The following is a 19,757-nucleotide window of genomic DNA, read 5'->3' as shown; positions in this document are numbered from 1 at the left end:
CTAATGGTTAAAGAAAAGGCATACCGCGGCCATAGAATAATTGGGTATGGATTTTCCATCCAGTCTTATAATATTGTCGTCTACTGTGCGGATTGCGCAGAGTTCTAGTTGCGATCACCCGAAGAAATATGAGCTAAAGATCAGAAACCTTGCACAAATCATAGCACTAGTAGTGCTGGAGGGTCGTTCCCGGTTTCCTTCTGTAGTTGCACTCTCGTATGACTATCCACCAAGAAGAAATGAAAAGCAAAGCTACACTAAATCCATGTTATTACATTACCAACATGATATTTAGTGCCATGTTATTGACAACGCCAGTAAGTTAGTATCTGACAACAGGAGGTAGATATCTCGCAGTTGTAACGGTATTGGTAATGTTGGTGCTGGTGGGTAGATGCTTGCGTGCATGTCGGTTGGGACGGGATCCACGCCGCCCATTGCGTCGAGAACAGCGTCGGTGACCAGCGCGTAGCTTGCAACCTCTACGTCGGCGGCGCTGGCAACGTCCATTGCGGCAAGCTCTGTGGCGGCGATACTTGCAGCGTCCATTTCGGCAAACTCTGCGGTGGTGGGGCTGACAGCGTCCTTTTTGGCAAGGTCTGCGGCGACGGTGTTGGCACAGCCCATTTCGGCAAGTTCTGCGACGGCGGGGAAGACATCGTCCATTTCGGCAAGCTCTCTGTCGTCGTCGGCGGTGTAGGCATCGTCCATTTCGGCAAGTTTTGCGACGGCGGGAAAGGCAGCGTCCATTTCGGCAGGCAAGCCGGCGATCCCAACATCGTCCGTTATGACACACTGGACGGCGGAGGCGGTGGCGGCGGTGCAGTCTTGGCTTGCCTCTCCTGCGGCGCTGTGGTAAACACCTGCCGCGTGATTTGTGACAACGCCCTAGCATCATAGATACATTGAAACCTGGTTAGGAAGAACACTGACAAGACAAATGTTTGCCTAAGAAGAACTAGTATTCGTAACTACTTGTATATTGGATAAAACCCTGTGTATTCACTGGGTAAAACATAATTTATTATTTTTATTTATTTTATTATGGATAAGAAGAACTCCCGTTATTGCGAACAAATATCATCGGTCCCTTGATGTTCGTCCTAAAGAGGTTTGACTGTAACATTAACCACAGTTCAGTGCGGGGAAGTATTACATGTAGTGGTCACGATAGTGAGATACCTTAAAGTACAGCAGTACGCCAATGTGAATGGCAACAGGGTGCACTACTGTCCGGTTTTTTTCTTATCAACGACAGCCTTAGTCGCATTTAAGTATCTCGACATAAACCGTATACACATCATACTTCTGGGATATTATTAGGGATGACTACAGCGTTTAAACGCGGCTTATGGGTATAACCAAGAACACATCTTGGTAAGAACTATGATGGGTGCCGGGTAACAGTTAGGCTTGACGTACGTGTACGTTTACGTGTCGAAGAAGTGGAAGCACACCTATCGTAAGACCATGGGTTCATGTATTCACATTCTCCTAACACCTCTGACACAATTGTATGACAGGTGGTGACGCCAACTTGCGAATTTTACGTTGTTTAATTAATATACACACCTGGGCACGTCTTCTTCGGGATGCATCGTCCATTTGTACTCTCCAGGATGTAACCTCGTTTACATGAACATCCTGGACGGCATGCTCTACACCGGACACGAGAGGAGCATGTTGCCTGGCAAATACCTCCACAACGCGTGTACTCTGCATTGGCTGGGCAGCCTACACGGAGGGGAGAGATAGATAGATAGATAGATAGAGATAGATAGAGATAGATAGAGATAGATAGATAGATAGAGAGAGAGAGAGAGAGAGAGAGAGAGAGAGAGAAACATAGAGAGCGAGAGAGAGAGAAAGAAAGAAAGAGAAAGAGAGCGAGAGAGAGAAAGACAGAAAGAGAAAGAGGGAGAGAGAGACAATCAACATCAATAACACTCCAATATCATGTAGATAATAGCCTGAGATACGGCTAGAGCCATGGATGCAGGTCTTACACATCATTGAGTTGTTACATGTTGGCTTGCATGCAACTGTACAATGCTGATATTCCACATGCACACCACAGACCTTTAAGGCACGAGTCGCCAAGGCTTGCCATCGTGAGAATAAAGAATAATAATACTAAAATTAATGACATCAGCACAACCAGAATGTGTGAATACAGTACTAGTACATGTATACTGTATACTGTGGCTTTAATGAGAAATTTTAGTAACTGGGATTTGTGTATCTGTTGTGGTATGCTTCCATTACCTACAGTCTCCAGTCGTTCCATAACCTACAGTCTCCAGGCGTTCCTTTACCTACAGTCTCCAGTATGCGTGTGTAACTGTGTATACTTACTTGTTGGGCAGTTGCTTTCCGGCACACATGACCCTTTGGTGAAGAGTTTGACGTAGCCATCCTTGCATCGGCATCCAGGACTGCACGCAAAGCAGTTGACTGGACCCTGGCACGTAGGCTGACATGTACCACCTTGACATTGCGAGTAGACTTCGTTCTTGGGGCACGTTGGTGTTGGTAGCACAGTGGCTAAGGTCCTGGGTGTCTCTGTCGGAGCAGCTGCAAAACAAAGTGCCGAACAGTGAAAAGAAAGGTTTGAATGTATGGAAAATATATACATTCGTGTATGAATTCAGAGGGTATCCACCAAGGACGTGAGGGAGATTGATCTGCCAGAATACTATTATGTGTGTAGGGCACAAACAAGAGTGGACTTGTAGCAAGATCATGCACCAAAAAATGTACAGCACCTCTCCTGATTTTAAATGCCATAAAAGAAGCATCATGCCTGGAATACGGATGGTAAGTTTCTCACTCCACTAGTTAGAGTAGCCCTTTGCGCTGCGCTGCGTCATATCCATTTAGGCTAGGTTCACTGCTACTGCAGACAATACTGAGTGTTATACTGTATAATAGACTTACGTGTTGGACAGACTGCACAGCATTCTCCTGGTGGGGCGATTGGTTGAGATCCACCGGAGCACTCTGGTCGCAGACACAGCACGGCGCTACAGTCCGGGCATACTGGACAGCACTGCCCATCCGGGATGGTCGGATTGTTGCAGTTGGGAGCAGCACACAGCACAGTAGTGCAGTCAAGTGGTGGACGATCAAGATCTAGATAACATACACAAAACCCACCAACAACAATAATAGAGTCTTAAAGCATCAACAGTTGAATCAATACCCAAAGGCGAGTGTTGAATGCAAAACTCCATTCACATGTACATGTACGTCTAGTTCAACGCTCTTACTCGTCAACAACCACAATACCTGGGAAATAAGTAGTAAGAATGCACCCTAAATCCTAGGTCTGGGCTAAGAATGCGGCGGAAATGAACCCGTACAGCATGCTGATGGAGGGGGGGGGGGGCATGAACGTTACGTACATGCTATTGGAGCTAGTTTCTAAGCACTGGTTGATAAATATAACGTTATAACAATGATACGTATGGATCGTCTGTACTGGAAAAGTAGTTTATCAGCGTATTTGAAGCAATACACGGCAGTATGATACAAAGACTGGTAAGAGCCAGCGAGGGTGTATATGTGCATGATTGCACATGTATCTGTTGTTCTTGTATCCTGCTGTTACCGTAGGAAATTCAGTAAGTAACTGTTAGGCCAATATCCTGAAGGGGCCGCTGCCCTGTATTACTACTTTGCCCGAGAGGGTTGTCCATTATGTATAGGATATTGCCCGAAAATTTAGACATTATGTAACTGGAGACACAAAAGTGAGGAAACCCCGTGCCCAGAAATCAAAGCCAGTGTCAATCACCCTATGAAGTCCTTTTTCTCTAAACCAGATCAGTAATACCATCAAATCATCACTTACTGAGGGCGTTGACAGCCACCAGGGCGGTGAAGACGAGGACGATGCTTAGAGAACGAACCATCTTTAAAGATGATTCCTCTCTCACACTCTCCTTCTCCGATTGTAACTGGTGAGATGAGGACCAGTATGTTCTGTTGATATACTGTTCTCAGCTGTGAGGCATACTTGCTCCTCTAGCTCACTGGCTGCTTGCTCCTCGACTGGCTTTAGCTCACTGTGATCCTGACTGAAGTGCATGCTCCAACCGTCAACCGGTCTTGGATGCGGACAGCGGCCGCAGTGCGCTCACGCAACCGGACTAGACGATCCTGAAGACAGATGCACTGAAGTGGAAGCGGTTCACTCTTCTGACGGATTGGTGATGACCATGCATGGCTACACTAGTACACGAATGTCATGACAGACTTGTGTGCATCATGACGTGAAATAATGCAATGGTGGGTTTTCTCATTGGATTAGAAAGGCACGACCGTCATGTCTGGACTCTCGTACCAGTGCTTGTCCGTGTGCAAAGTTCAAAACTATATTCGTTAGCACATGATTGTGTGTTGTAGCTTCTCCATCTCCCCAGAGTTAGCGGGTATGGACCGTGGTTATAGATCTCACCAGCGGAGCTCAGAGTGACTGCTGAACCGATCGCAATGAGGTGTAGTGAAGAACAGTGTGTTGACAATAATTATTGTGTGTTGAAGCTACATGTATGTGACCCATCCGAAGTTGAAGAGTCAACGAAACTGAAGTGTTTACACACGTATAATGTGTGTGTGTGTGTGTGTGTGCTTGAAGGTGTGATGTTGTACCTGCCACCTTTGTTGGTTCCAGGGTTCATATACTGTATAGCAGGAAATTTTCGGACGGAATTTATTTTCGTACGATTTCGTACACGGCCTCTTTTGTACTAAAATTAATTCCGTACTAAAATTTGTTCATGTGAAATTATGTACACTATACATGGGTACTGCTTGCGAACACGTGCATTTAGCATGCAGCACTGTACGAAAATAAAATCCGTACGAAAGGTCGAAATTCGGCTTTGTCCGAAAATATTTCCGTCCGAAAATTTCCTGCTATACAGTACTTTCTATTTGAAGTATACATACCTGTTAACCATGAACTGCTTCTGGCTAGATTAACTCTTGTGTAATCAATGGTGCTAGTGAAGCTTATATCAGATCCACTCTGATTTAGCCACCCACACTAGTAGTAGCAAGTATTATCTTCACTGGGGGCAGGGGGAACTGCAGTTGGATCCCAGGACGGATACCTTGATGGCGTCAATCCTTTTTCTGCACCCTGTCCTCACCCACTTACTGAGGTGTGGTGAGCCCATAACATAAGTGGGATCATTTTCAAGTCCACCCAGAGTTTTGAGGATTTCAGGGGGTGTCGACCGTTGGGCGGTTCAATAGCCAATTCAGTCATCCTTCCAAGATTCCTTTTGAGTCTCTCTCCCTCTCCCGGGGAGACCCACGTGACCAGTTTTGGCAGTGAGCAACAAGTAAAAGTGTGTGTGTGTGTGTGTGTTTGTGTGTGTGTGTGTGGTGTGTGCGTGTGTGTGTGTGTGTGTGTGTGTGTGTGTGTGTGTGTGTGTGTGGTGTGTGTTTGTGTGTGTGTGTGTGTGTGTGTGTGTGTGTGTGTGTGTGTGTGTGTGTGTGCCATCTTCAGCCCAAGTTGCCAATAACATAATCATTACACTGTTTATTGTTCCCGGTGTAGAAACAACAGTTACTTCATCAATTAGCTTCCCTGCCACAGTTGTAACCAGGGAGTAGTACAATACCGGTATTATACTACTCCCTGGTTGAAAGTCTCCAACCGGCCCTTCAGTGATACGAGTATACCAGGATTGTGCTGCTTGAGCGGACGCTGTGTCAGTGCGCTTACATGTATGTGGAGATACACAACCCTAAGATGTACAGCACCAGGTGACCCCTACAGCCAAGCTGAGTTTCTACTCCGGGCTCGGAGAGGAGCCAGAATTTGGGCACACGGCTTGACTACTATACAGAAGCACGCGAAACAGAGGTCTAAACGCGTAGGGAGATAAACTAGAGGAGGGTGGGATGTTGACTTGGTGACTGCTAACCACTTTTATTTTTAAAATGTTATATAGAAGAATTGTCGTATGACGACATTTGCATGATTGTACAGACTAGGCTCCACCTGATTTGTGGGGGAGGTTCTGCCCTTAGCGGAGCAGCACGTGAACAGAGGACTTTCTCTACTGTGTATATGTACATGTGGACACCCTTAGCCGCATTCGTATCACTCTTATCCAGGCCCAGGGTGTCAAGGGCCATGTACGTGTAAATTCCGGGCGCGAATTGTGAACTTTGCGTCGGATTTCACCGAGCCCAACTGTACACCGCTACCGCTATCATAGTGAAAGCACAACATTCTTGGTTCAATCGACAACTGTTGGGTATTCTTCTCGTTAATCCTGTGTCTGATCTGTGGGCTGAGATGTGATACAGGATCTATGAGATCTGTGAGATAAAGAATTAGCACTCTAAGGGCGGGATGGGGCTTCTTCATTTCATTCTGTGCATAAAACTGTGCTTTCAAATGGGTTCCAGTCATTCATTATTCCAAACCGTCACTGATGGAACCTGAATGGTCGAAACAGCGCTGCATGGAGGAAAATTAATGTTATTTGTCACAAATGTCAGTATCTACAACTTGGAGTTGTGTTGTTGCTTATTTGATGGTCGGCCAGAGAGTGCATGTGGTGGTGGAGGTGGAATTGCTTTATTGACAAGTCCAAAAGGTGCTGCCTACCTATTTCTCTGGATAAAGAATCTTTGAATATTCACTGGTTTGAGGGAAAGACACAAACGGGAAAAGTCTGAAGAAAGAATTGACTGTCACCACCAGGACTCGAACCAGGGACCCTCGCTTGTAGCCAGCGATGCTCTAACCACTGAGCTATGGTGTAGTCGTCATCCCAGCAGAGACCGTTCAGCATTCTCTTCAGACTTCGTAACTCACACTTCCTGTGAATCCACACAGGCGGAAGAATCTTTGAGGTAAAATATCTGTGGGAAGAAGAGATCTGTTGGATATTACGTGTACATCGATAGTATACGGCGGTAACAGATGTGGCGTTGTGTAGATCTACATGGATATTGGGTGACCGGCCGTCCCACCCGTTCATTGCTGGGACCAGGCAAGGGGCTAACAAGTAAGAAAGCCAGCTTTAAAAAGCTAGTAGTATTGTGGAAGGTTGAAAAGAGGAAAAGACAAGGAGAAGAGAGGAAGGACAATTTCAGTGATGCCAAGGAAGGAGAGGGGATAGATAAAAGCTGAGAGCGGGCAAAGCTAGCGTTATATCGAAACTGTGCTCCTAGTTTGCTGCTTGAAAAATAATATAATTACTTGAGTATTATGATGGTGGGTTCGCTGATGTGGATGCGCATTCGCGTGGCAGCCAAACGCTTGCAACAGGCTCTGATCCTAGAGCAAATCAATCAGTGTAGGCTGAGTGTGACTTGGGCTCTGAGAATACAGTAAAGAATTATTATGATGCTCGTGTCTCAATATCATTATTATGGTTGGCTTATAAGATCGAAATTGAATACATTGAAACAGATACCGTAATCGACATGGAGACAGCAGCTTCATTCTTGCTATAAAGAGTGTAAGGGATGCAGACATTACTAATCACCAAATCACCGGATACAAGTTTAGATAGGTACAATTGATTTGCTTTTTTGCAATTCTGGAGAACAATAGTATCTCAACTTGCATCCAGTGTTTTTGTTATTAGTAATGTCTGCATCCTTTATACTCTTTTTAGCAAAATAATATTGAACAGAACAGGATTTAGACATTATCCACATTGCTTAGTTCTTGCGAGTTTGTTTACGTGCACGTCGTCGCCGGGTATGACGAGGTCCAACACGTCTACCACGCCTAGTGCAGCGTTGATTGGCCGTGGTCTGCTTGCAATCTCTGTGTCGGCGGACGCTGCGACGCTTGCAAATGCTGCGCTGGCGGGGCTGGCAGCGTCCATTTCGACGTCTATTTCGACGTCTTTTTCGTGGAGGCAACGAGCATCTTCGCGTAGTGGTGCTGCGGCAAGGACCTGTCACAAATGATCACAACATGTGTAATAGTGTCGCGGATTAGTGGTTAACAGATTAGATTGGTACAAAATGTGTCATCAATGATTAGTTTGGATTAAAAAAAAATAATATTTCAAGTCTTGCTCGGGAATTGGAACATACCTCATTATAATAATAAATCCTGTCCATGAGACATCTCAGCAGATCGAAACCAAGCAGCACACACACGCACACGCACACACACACACACACACACACACACACACACACACACACTCGCACCCCCCCCCCCCCACACACACACAGACCCACAAACACCCATACATGTAGAGTTATTGAGTTAGCCGTTCAGTTCGCATAATTATTAGAAGGGCTCAGAACGGACACGCAAGCCTACATCTGTGGTAGGGTTGATGGTAGTGCAGAGCAGTGGAAAGAGGAAAGAGAGCGTTGGTTGTATGTACTATAAGTACAGTAGTGCAGAGATCCAGAGGGTATCCACCGAGGACGTTACGGGAGATTGGTTAACCATTCTATTATGTGCGCGAGGGACAAGGCAGAATGAACTTGTAGAACGATACATGGACATGCACTAAAATATTCATAATAGGAGCAGCTCGCCCGCTTTAAATGCCATAAAGGAAATCACGCCGGGACTACTGGTAGAAAGCTTCTCATTCCACCCGTTTTGGTAGTCCATTGCGCCGCCTCCTATTCGTTCAAGCTAGGGTTCACTGCCACTGCAGACAATGCTGAGCGTTATAATCACACTGTGTATTAGTATACACTTACGTGTTGGACAGACTGCACAGCATTCTCCTGGTGGGGCGATTGGCTGAGATCCATCGGAGCACTCTGGTCGCAGACACAGCACAGCGCTACAGTCCGGGCATACTGGACAGCACTGTCCTTCAGGGGTAGTCGGATTATTGCAGCTCGGAGCAGCGCACAGTACGGTAGCGCAGTCAAGTGGTGGGCGATCAAGACCTAGGAACCCACCAACAATTACAAGTATATGGAGGCTGAATGCATCAATATATATTTTGATTAGATAGTTGTGCACTCAACACTCGCGTTTGGGCTAAAGGTCTTACTACATCTACATGTACACACACACACACACTTACAATCATATGCTCAAGCGCAGAGCTCTGCCCTAGGCTATGTCTTTTTCTCTTTCTTTGCTCACCTATTGCTCATCACTTCTTTCACAGGTTTGGTATTATGGAAAGTTTGGAAACCCCCTCGATAGGCGAAAGCCTTTGGAGAATCCTTAAACAATAAAAATTACAAAATTTACATCTACAATTCTACATGTACAGTAGTACGATGCTCCTCGTTAGCAAGCACAATACCTAAGAAATTGCCGAAATTCTAGAGCTAACAACGTGGCGGAAACAAACGGATGCCGGATACTGATGAGGGGGCGGGAGATCGATGGTTATCGTGTATTGAAAATTCTGCATACCGGTATGCTATTTTGCGTTAGCGTCAAACGCAGTGCTGTTGGAGAATAAAGATTATTATTATTATTACGCGATTTCCGCCTAACAGCTACTTCTATATGAACAGCAGGCTACAAGAAGAACAGATACGACCCCAGTGGCTCTTACTCGTCTTTGCACCACACTGCCCTGCATTGCTTCGCGTTGGCTGTGGAAGAGAAACTTCTTTCATGTTCACAGATAATCCATCATATAGAAGTAGCTGTTAGGCGGAAATCGTGTAATAATAATAATAATAATCTTTATTTCAGGATTACCCAAAGGCTGTAAGAGTCGCTGCCCTGTAAATGAAATTATGACTATGTTTGGCAGGATTGTTCAATTAGCTGATTATTGCCTACAGATATTAGACATGATTTGTAACTGGGTAGACGAACGTAAGGACACTCGATAAGTAGAAATCATAATACGCGTCTTACACCACATACACGTCTTGCTAAGCTACTGAAGTAGATCAATCATATCATCAAATGGTCACTTACTTAGGGCATTGACAGTCACCAGGGCGGTGAAGACCACGACCATGCTTAGAGAACGAACCATCTTTAAAAATGATTCCCTTCTCTCTCTCTCTCTCTCTCTCTCTCTCTCTCTTTCTTTCTCTCTCTTTCTCTCTCTCTCTCTCTTTCTCTCTCTCTCTCTTTCTCTCTCTCCTTCTTTGATTGTAACTGGTGAGATGAGGCCGAATATTCTCTGTTGATATAGCAATACTATACTGAGCAGTGAGGCATACCTGCTCCTCTAGCTCACTGGCTGCTTGCTCCTCGACTGGCTCTAGTTCACTGTGATCCTGACTGAAGTGCATGCTCCAACCGTCAACCGGTCTTGGATGCGGAACAGCGGCCGCAGTGCCCTCACGCAACCGGACTAGACGATCCTGAAAACAGATGCACTGAAGTGGGAGCGGTTCGCTCTCCTGACGGATCGGTATTGAGCAGTGTAGAACCAGAGCTCTAACTCTACTGTATACATGTATGTACAGTTGTCTAAAGTCCCTTGGCTGCATGCGTACAGTGCTCAATGTCCAGTGGACAGAGCAAGTAATACAAATATTACACAGCAATGAAGCAAACAAGTCTCTTTCCGCTGTTACTGGAGTTTCGTGTGAAAACACTCATCAGACAGCATATGACCAAGACTAACAATCACTAGAATATAATATACGGAGGGTCTTGAGAAAAGAGAGCAGAGGTGATGGAGGTACAACATTCCGATAGCGCGAGGAAAAGGGGGTGATAAAATCAGCGTGATTTATAAGAGGAAAAAGATGTTGAGAGTATAGAGCATAGCCTGGGTAGAGGAACAGCGCGATTCTCTGGCAACACATCACATTGTGACCTAGGGTGGTAAAAATGGTGATGGGGATTGTGCGTAGTGGGAATCACTCACGCCAGGCAAGGGGGTGACTGCCACACCCGCCAAAGCATCGAAAAACCGGCGACAGAAGCCAAGACTCGCCAAAGCGCGTGAGCCATGAGCCCTGGGGAGTGCTCACCATTCCCGCGCCCGGCGGGACCCAGCCCCGACCGCCACTTCCCCGACCCCCGACGGGCAAAACAGCCACCCCCAGCTTGGCGTGGCTCTTGTATTTGTCTCATCACGTTACCCTGCTGAGTTGAAACTTACTTGTTGGCATATACGGCATTTGGAGATTAACTCGCTCCTCTTATTCAGGCGGGTGCTCCTGTCGGCGGTGATGATGTGGAATTTCTCTGTCACGCATAGATTGCACCGTTTGCTGACGTTGCTGTACCCTTTAGCTTGCTCAGCAATCCTCCACTTGATGGTGACGGTTCGTCTCTTTTATCAGCCATACATGCTTGGACAGCTCCGTGTTGTTCCTCCTTGACTCGATGTTCATGTCCGACTTGTGGTTATAGTGCCATTATTGGCGCTTCTTAAATAATGGTGGCTCAGTTGATCCAGTGCTGATCCAATGTATACATATACATGTATGTATATGGGAATCCCTTTGGATTCTTAGTCAATACGTTTGCTTTCTTTCTAGTTTCTGGACTGCCATGCACTAGGCCAATCATGGTTATCGAGTAGACTGTGTATGTACCTGGTGTGTGTGCCCCGCTGGGCTCAACCGTCAATATAAACCATGCATGAATATAAACCATGCATGAATATCACTATAGTACATGTAAACCGTGCATGAATATAAACCATGCACGCAGAGATGTAGAATGGCAGCGGAGAGCTGAAAGGCGGTGGGCCACTGGATAGGGCTTGAAAGTGCTACGTCACGGCATAGGAACATTTTCAAAAATAATTCAAAAACTGGATCCACATGGATCCAGTGTTTGTATGGATCCAAGCACATTTCAAGCGGTCTTACTGACAGCAAGGTGATATAACTGGTGAAATTGACTGGTTTGGCTAATGGGGGGTGGGGTGACAACTGGTGGCGAAGAAAACGTCACACCTGCATACCACATGCGTGGGTTGCTATGCACCCACACACTGAGTCAATAGCAAAGTCACACCTTAGTGGATCCAAATTTGAAATCTGATGTCAACTTGTTATGCTCCCTGGCCGTTTTGACGTCATCACTTTCAAGCCCTCGAACGCCTGCGTTAGAAGATTTCGGGGCTAGTAGTAGTACATTGCTGACGCCATCATAGTGGAAGCAGAACATGCTTGGCCCAATCGATACCAGTAGAGAATATTTTCAATCTGTTCGCCTTTCGTCAATCAATAATAGTAGTAATAATTTATACAAAAGAGAAAGACCAAGGAACTACAAGTTACGCTATACTGTCCACTAACACCACCAGTTATTAAACTGGCTCTCCATCTGAGTAGTAGTAGTAGTAATAATAGTAATAATAATCCGTGATCATTGACATTGCTGTACCTGGTGATCCACGCGTTGCTGAAAAGGAAGTTGAGAAACGTGCCAAGTATCAACTTCTTGCTCGCGAAATCCATCGGTTATGGATAGTTGAGACTCAGATTGTTCCTGTGGGATTTGGGACTTTGGGCACTATTTCCAAACAGTTGCCAGGATACCTTGACACCATCGGTATCACCAGCTACTGCTCTGTGTTTGAATTTCAAAAGAATGATCTCCTTGGCTCGGCAGCTATCCTACGTAAGGTCCTTGATTTGTAATGCTCTGGGGTGGGTGGTGGAGTTCTTTCGGTCCTATTTTCCTCCAAACCCTCTCGTGTTTCCTATGATCGATATTTAAAAAGTGTTGCGTGTTTCTCTTTGTTTTTTACCTACCATCAAAGTTTTAAATATCCATATGATGCATGGCCCCACCTTTGGCTGCTGGATGCTAGCCCGGTGGGTGCCTATCTCCGGCCTTCGGCCGACTGCTGATGGAATAATAATCCTGTATCTGATCTGATCTGATCTGGTTGGCAGTTGTGAGTCAGTCAAGTTCAAATCAAGTCAGCGGAATAGCGCGAGCTCCAGTGTCCATGGGGAGCAAACTCTTCCTTCACAAAACATCTCAGAAGTCGCTATCACTTTTCCTTTTGTGTCTGATCTGTGGGATGAAAGAAGATCTGTGAGTTCGGAGGTTTGTGGGGTCCTAGTAAAGAGATCTGTGAGATAAAATATCTTTGAGATAAAAAAAATTATATCTGTGTGATAAAAAAATATCTGTGTGATAAGAGAACTGGGTGATATGAGATCTGTGGGATATGGCTGTCACAGATGCAGCGTATGTGGATATTCGCAGGGTGACCGGCCGTTCTAACCTTCATTGCTGAGACTAGGACAAGTAAAACATCCTGTTAAAGTCATATGGAAGATTAACAAGGGGAAGAGAGGGAAAAAACAAGGGGAAGGGACAACGAAGGATGATTTCAGTGATGCCAGGGAAGGAAAGAGGATAGTTGAAAGCCGAGAGTGGGCATACATATGCTGTTATATCATAATAGTTATACTGGGTTACTTCGAAGTATAATATTATCGGAACTGTGCTCTTGGTTCGCTGCTTGAAAAATAATATCATATGGTTGTCTCTTTTTTTCTCAAACCAGTTGATAGGATGGTGGGTTCACTGATTTTGATCCGCATGAGCGTGGCAGCCAAACGCTTGCAACCAGCTCTGACCACAGGGTTAATCAGTGTGTGCAGGCTTTTTGAAATGTTCCAGTTCAGCATAGGGAATTTCTCTAGCCCTTGTACGCCACTTCCCCTTGTGCTCTTCAATGCTTTTGACAAGTTTAGTTTCATACGAGGGCACGACGCGGAAGGGGACGTAGGTCTTCAGTCAAAATGGGAACTTGTGTTCTGGTACAAGAGGTAACGCTAAACAGATGTGGCAGATGTCACCACCCCTCGTGCCATTGTGATCTGTGCCTATCGCGTCCCCACCGCACGAGGGCGCTGCACCTGGTACGAAGTTTATGGGGTGGTAATATCCGATGAGTGAGACTTGGGTTCTTAGAATAAAGTTAGAAATGATCTACAGTGGTCATGTCACGATATCATCCACGTGTGCATCCATGTGTGGATCCATGTGTGCATCCATGTGTGGATTTAGGAAAAAAGATAGAAATTGAATACATATTTAGGGTGTAACAGAAGAGGATTAAGATATTATCCACATTGTACTTAGTTCTTTCGGTTATGTTTACGTGCACGCCGGCGCCTGGTATGACGGGATCCAACACGTCCACCACGCCTAGTGCAGCGTTGATAGGCGGTGGTCCGCTTGCATACTCTGCGTCGGCGGACGCTGCGACGCTTGCAAATGCTGCGCTGGCGGGGCTGGCAGCGTCCATTCCGTCGATTCGGCGGGCATATTCGCCTAGTGGTACTGCGACAGGGACCTGCCACAAAAGACCACAACATGTGTAATAGTGACGCGGATTAGTGGTTAGCAGATTAGATTGTTACAAAATGTGTCATTAATGTTTAGTTTGAGTTTAGAATACATTTCAAGTCTTGCCAAGAGCTCGGAACAGACCTCCTTATAAATCCTGTCTGTAATACGGCTCAACAGGCAAAAAAACACACACACACACATATACACGCACACACATACATACATACACGCAAAACACGCAGGCACACAATCATGTTGAGTTTGCAGTTCAGTTGTTATCTTTTAGAAGTGTTGAAATGGACAAGCAAGATGAGGCAAAGTGCATGGAAGTGGTAAAGACTAGCGACAGCGGCAGCATTTTCTCAGTGCACCTACCACTCGTAGACCACAGAGAAGCATGTATGGTGAGAGTGCCAACGTATTCTCTAAACTCACCACCTGAAAATAACTATCTGAAAATTGCGAATGCTGAATAATCCCCAAATTTGCAGAATATTTGTCAACGATATCACAACTTTTTCATGCCTCTTTTCGTTGGAACTTCGGGTACTGGTTTAAACATTTGCAAAGGAAGGACTTCCAAGATAACCCTCAGTACTGGGTTGCAGTGATCATCACGATTGTGCATACAAGATGCACTCAGCATACACTCGAGCAGTGAGCATCTACCAGGAAGCGAAATTTGAATATAATAGTGTAGAGAGTGTAGATATGATCCAGTATTATGATGTTTAATCTAGCCAAAATTGGCGGAGAGTAAATCAAGGACTGATAGAGTGACTTGCATACAATTGCTCACAAACAAAACTTCTAATGTGCCTGCAATACATTGCTAGTTTGTAAAGCGAAGTGTTTCTAGATGTAGATCATAGTTAGCGTGGGAATTGGTTGGAGAGTTGCTATACGCTTGAGGATGATTGAAATCGAGAATGTGCTACGACGGTACAGAGTGGTAAATACCATATTTGTGTGTTTAGCGAAGAGCTGATAGCGAAATTGAGATGTACACAGAATGCCTTACATGTCCATGTAGATGTACAGAGAATGGCGTACATGTACATGTACATGTAGATGGCAGATGATTGAAAACGGAACTAGACTACGTTGTATGTGATGAAGTATTATGATAACGTCAACGTTAATGTTAACGTGTGTTCACTTTCCTTTATACACACCTCTGCACTTCTTGGTCGGGATGCATTTCCCGTTGGTTCTCGACAGGATATAGCCCTGCTTGCATGAGCAGCCAGGCGAGCAGGCTTCACACGTGAAGCGGGACGTGCACGTTGGTTGGCAAATGCCACCACATTGAGTGTATTCAGCATTGGCTGGGCAACCTGCAACGAGAGGTAGAATTACAAATAAGTGTCCATCAACAGTACGGAAGATGCATGAAGCAAAATTATCCTAGATTTTGTAAGGACAGAAATGTGAAAAACAGTTCTCGGAAATACTTTACCCCGGACTGAACAGCGCTTTCCCTAACCTCGACCTGAAAAGCGAAGTTCTAGTTCCATCGTTAGTACGTGTAGATAGATTATTCGCTGCCTGATATTCTGACTACTCCACCCCTCCCCATCATCATTTTCAAAACCATACTGTAGGCAAATTAGGCAAATCAAAAGGACCATGTCGTGTTGTATGGGTATTGAGATCTTTGAATTATAACTCAGATTGAGATCGCAGAAAGCATTGAAAGCATTAGGCAGCAACCATCGTGGAGAATTCAAGGTGGGGAATTGACTTACTTGGGCAGAGTTTCTTGGGAATACACGGGCCATTGGCTGACCGCTTGATGTAGCCAGTCTTGCAAGCACATCCAGGGAAGCAAGCCTTGCACACGACGGTGCTGCTACATGTTGGCTGGCATGCGCCACCGCATTGCTGGTATTCCTCATTCGCGCCGCAAGCTGCACAACATTGTTTCACATAGAGAAAAAGGCAATGCCAGCTCAGTAACCATGCTCATACTGCTAACATCTTTCGCTGAATGGTCAACTACACTAGGCCTTCACCGGGCTTGTTTTGTGCCTCGGTGAGCAGTCATTGTATTCAGAGTGTACACAAACCATCCGTGGTATGGCGATAATGGCGTGGTTTTGGCATCTAAGAAGAGTTGAAATCTGTTGAAGCGGCATCGTACTTCTGGACACAATCATAGCAACCATCGTCGGTTTAGTGGTTTGTGGTCTTGGGGAAATTGGGGTGGGCATTTGCGTAGTGAGGTTTTCTATTACAAATGTTGAGTTCTAACAGGACGACGGCATACTCTCCGGACATTACAACTGACAATGGGAACAGGTAGGTAGGACTACATTTATTCGAGAAGACGAAGAGACAGAGACCAAAGTATAGTGTAATCTTCCAACGCAAGGTACTTACATGGGCAGTTTTTCTCTGGCACACATGGCCCATTGGTGAAGAGCTTGACGTAGCCGGCCTTGCATCGACATCCAGGACTGCACACAAGACAGTTGACTGGACCCTGGCACGTAGGTTGACATGCACCACCTTGACATTGCGAGTAGACTTCGTTCTTCGGGCACGTTGGGGTTGGTGGTACAGTGGCCAGGGTAGGCTTTGTCGGACCAGCTGCAGGCAAACACAAAGTGGTGGAGAGGAAAGAGTCAGAGATATTCAGATAGTGACGTGCGAAATTTATAGGAAAATGAATACTCAATCTGCGGATAGAAATGTTTCGTCCTTTGCGAACTTATCAGCGCAGCACAGAGAAAATGAGGCCGAACCTAATTGCAATGAAAAATAAAATTTCCAAAGCCAGATTTAAGCCAAGCCCGAACGTACCTTGCCAGAGTGCTCAAACTGACAAGTCGGTGAGCACTCCGGCATGACACTCTATTGCATCCTTCCGACCGGCGGGTTGAGAATACTGTGATTCTGCCCATGCAAATGGACCTTGGAAGTATATCTGCTGTGAACGGGAATTATTCTGATATTCAGTACTGTTCGATATCTGAAACTCGGGTATTGACTGACTGACTGTATAGTATCTAGTTACAGTGGTGGAGAGTTACTCTTTTTTTAAAACTCGTTTCCATACATGTATGCCCTTTTTCCTTTCTACATTTTGTTCGATATCTACTCGTGTCTCCAGTCGCGTCCAGTTTGCGTATGGTATGATTCACTTTAGTAGTGTTTTATAGTGGCATGCAGTGTACATTGTGCACTTACGTGTTGGGCAGACTGGACAACATTGTCCCTGTGGAGTGACTGGCTCAGATCCATCGGAGCACACTGGTCGCAGACACAGCACCGCTGTACAGTCGAGCGGCGGGCACACTGGGCAGCACTGTCCCTCAGGAACATAGTAGTTGTCACAATGAGGAGCAGCGCATCGGACGAGAGCGCAGTCGAGTGGTGGCGGAGCTAAGCATCCACAAAATCAACAGCAAAGAGAGTATTGCCATGAGGATTACATGAACACAGGCACCAAAACAAAGGCACAAGATCCATTATTCCATGAAAGATGTACATGTATAATATGCGGTTATACTTATATAGGAAATTAGGCAACGATACGTAATTCGCTTCATCAGCAGGTGACAGATACGACAACATTGCCTGTTCAAGTCCTCCTATCGTATGTTTGCGCTGGTTCACACGATTCACAGTATCCATGGTATCCACTGACTGCAAAAATGAAACTATTATAAGTGACAATCGATAAGCAAACTATTGAGGTGTACATGTAGGGAAAGAAACCAGAAAGACAGTCGGTAAGTGTGGAAGGTTAAACTCTCGCTGTTCTCGCCAAAGTTGGGTGCCGCACTCCACCCGACTGTCGGGAGAACGTAAAAGGAGACTTATCTTAGAGACTTTCCCTACTAGTACTACTCCTACAATACACGTCGCGTGAAGTGACAATTCCGGACATACTAGTACATCTACATGTACCTGGTATATTAGTAGCAGACTGAGACTTACTTGGGCAAACTGGACAGCACTGTCCCGGCGGCGTGATAGCATTGTAGCATTCAACCGGCTTGCAGTCGACCAGGTTGCAGTTGAGCGTCGGCGGCTCTTCAGTTGGAGGACTGGCGCATCGGCATACTGGACATCCATCGAGTCCCGTAGCAAAGCCACCCTGGTTGGAGCAGTCCAGCCTACAGGTAAGCTCTGGACATCTGCATGTCCTGGCACATGAATCCGGGCAACACTTCTTACGACCAGTACACTGAACATCAAACGTACATTCGTCAACCTCGTCCCCTGGGAAGCACGGTCGTCGGGAAATGAAACGAGGACATGTTCCCTCCTTGTCAGCTGGAACAATACCTGTAGGAAAAGACGAGTACAGAGAACGGCATGAATATCAACATGGTGGAACGCTGGACCTAACTGGATAATATTGTTTGGTGCAATCCGTTCGACAAGAGAAAAGAAACAACTTGATACTTCGTACTAGCAACATTTTGAAGTTGTCCACAAGTGCTTTCATTGTCAAGCGGGTGTAGGCAAAAAGAAACGAATCCGCACAATAATGAAAACCTTTTAAAATAAACCATGTAAAGGTGTGACAAGTAGCCGTAGTAGAAATAACACTCTAGTTTGGGTTGCAGGACAGTATCCCTAGTGCCATGATTGGATGGATTTCCACAAGCCGGTCCAAAGTCCAAGAGGTAGAAAAGATTCTCCGATGATAGCTTATCACCAGGATGTGTGGATGCTCGAGTCAGGAATAGCTATCACCACGGTCTTGACTTGTAGACGCTTTTTGCCAATAAGGCCTAGTATATTATGAAAGTCTTTCTCGGTCTTCAACATTCGTGATGAATTTTGATTACTTACTGAGGGCGTTGACAGCAACCAGGGCGGTTAAGACCAGAGCGATGGTTAAAGAACGGGCCATAGCGACGCTATTTCTCTTCCTCTCTGATAATATCTGAAGAAATGAAAACGAAGATTCGCTGGTGATAACTATTTCTCAGAGGCTTGCTTGCTGCTCTCGCTCACTTAGATTCTGACTGAGCTATAAATTCTAGCCGGTCTTTTATACGGTCAGCGGCCGCTCTGCTCTCATACAGCCGGCCTTGACGATCCTGCAGACAACTGCAGTGAAGTGGACCTGACTGGCTCTCCGGATCGGACAGATTGGCGATGGTGAACTTACCTTGATTTTGGTGTGAATGTCATGGTACAATGGTATGTGTGTTCATTGTGATTATGATGCTAGACCTGTTATGGTCGTTGGGGAACAATGGTACAACCTGCCAGTACAGTATCGAGGTCCAGCAACCTTCCATGTAGAAGCCCTAACTAGATTGTGAGGACATGTGCAGCCTCTAGATCCACCATACGTTCAAAGTTCATCGCAGTGACCGTGCGTGGGCTGACGGCTTCACCACCAAGGCAGTAAGGATTAGCACATGCTGCGTGGGTTTTTTATCTGCACTGCGGCGTTGTCACAGTCGTGAATAGCTGCTCGGATTATTGCGTGATGCCTTCAAATCAGTGCCATCTCCCATTTGCCAATTTGCCTTCAATGCACAGCCCGCTCAGACAGGTGAGGGACATTTTGGTG

The 19,757-nt window shown here is 45.7% G+C and overlaps 1 protein-coding gene across 2 annotated transcripts; it reads right to left on the bottom strand.

Moving 5' to 3' along the window:
* Positions 1-276: 276 nt before the first annotated feature.
* Positions 277-19,207, bottom strand: LOC135819324 (uncharacterized protein DDB_G0274171-like). Of its 2 annotated transcripts, XM_065332511.1 has the most exons (7): positions 19,025-19,207; positions 18,161-18,511; positions 17,408-17,602; positions 16,598-16,807; positions 15,964-16,125; positions 1,573-1,734; positions 308-912 (listed from the first exon to the last, which is right to left on the bottom strand). In XM_065332511.1, exons 1-7 carry the CDS (start codon positions 19,083-19,085, stop codon positions 323-325), a joined length of 1,731 nt encoding a protein of 576 aa, XP_065188583.1. In that variant the 5' UTR covers positions 19,086-19,207; the 3' UTR covers positions 308-322. The 2 variants fall into 2 exon arrangements, with proteins under 2 accessions (XP_065188584.1, XP_065188583.1); XM_065332512.1 differs by lacking the exon at positions 19,025-19,207 and having other exon boundaries at positions 277-888; positions 18,161-18,419.
* Between the last annotated feature and the right edge of the window lie 550 nt (positions 19,208-19,757).

This window comes from Sycon ciliatum, chromosome 6, assembly GCF_964019385.1.
Source record: "Sycon ciliatum chromosome 6, ocSycCili1.1, whole genome shotgun sequence".
NCBI classification, from domain to species: Eukaryota; Metazoa; Porifera; class Calcarea; order Leucosolenida; family Sycettidae; genus Sycon; species Sycon ciliatum.
This window is presented reverse-complemented; position numbering and strand designations above follow the sequence as displayed.

What these genes read in the sequence shown, in the direction of transcription:
- LOC135819324 (XM_065332511.1), bottom strand. Translation starts at nt 19,085, where the DNA reads ATGGCCCGTTCTTTAACCATCGCTCTGGTCTTAACCGCCCTGGTTGCT. An exon ending in TTGTCCAGTCTGCCCAACAC is followed by an intron (nt 16,808 to 17,407) that starts GTAAGTGCACAA and finishes GTTTGCCTGCAG; the next exon opens with CTGGTCCGACAAAGCCTACC. An exon ending in TCCCAAGAAACTCTGCCCAA is followed by an intron (nt 1,735 to 15,963) that starts GTAAGTCAATTC and finishes CCCTCCGTGTAG; the next exon opens with GCTGCCCAGCCAATGCAGAG.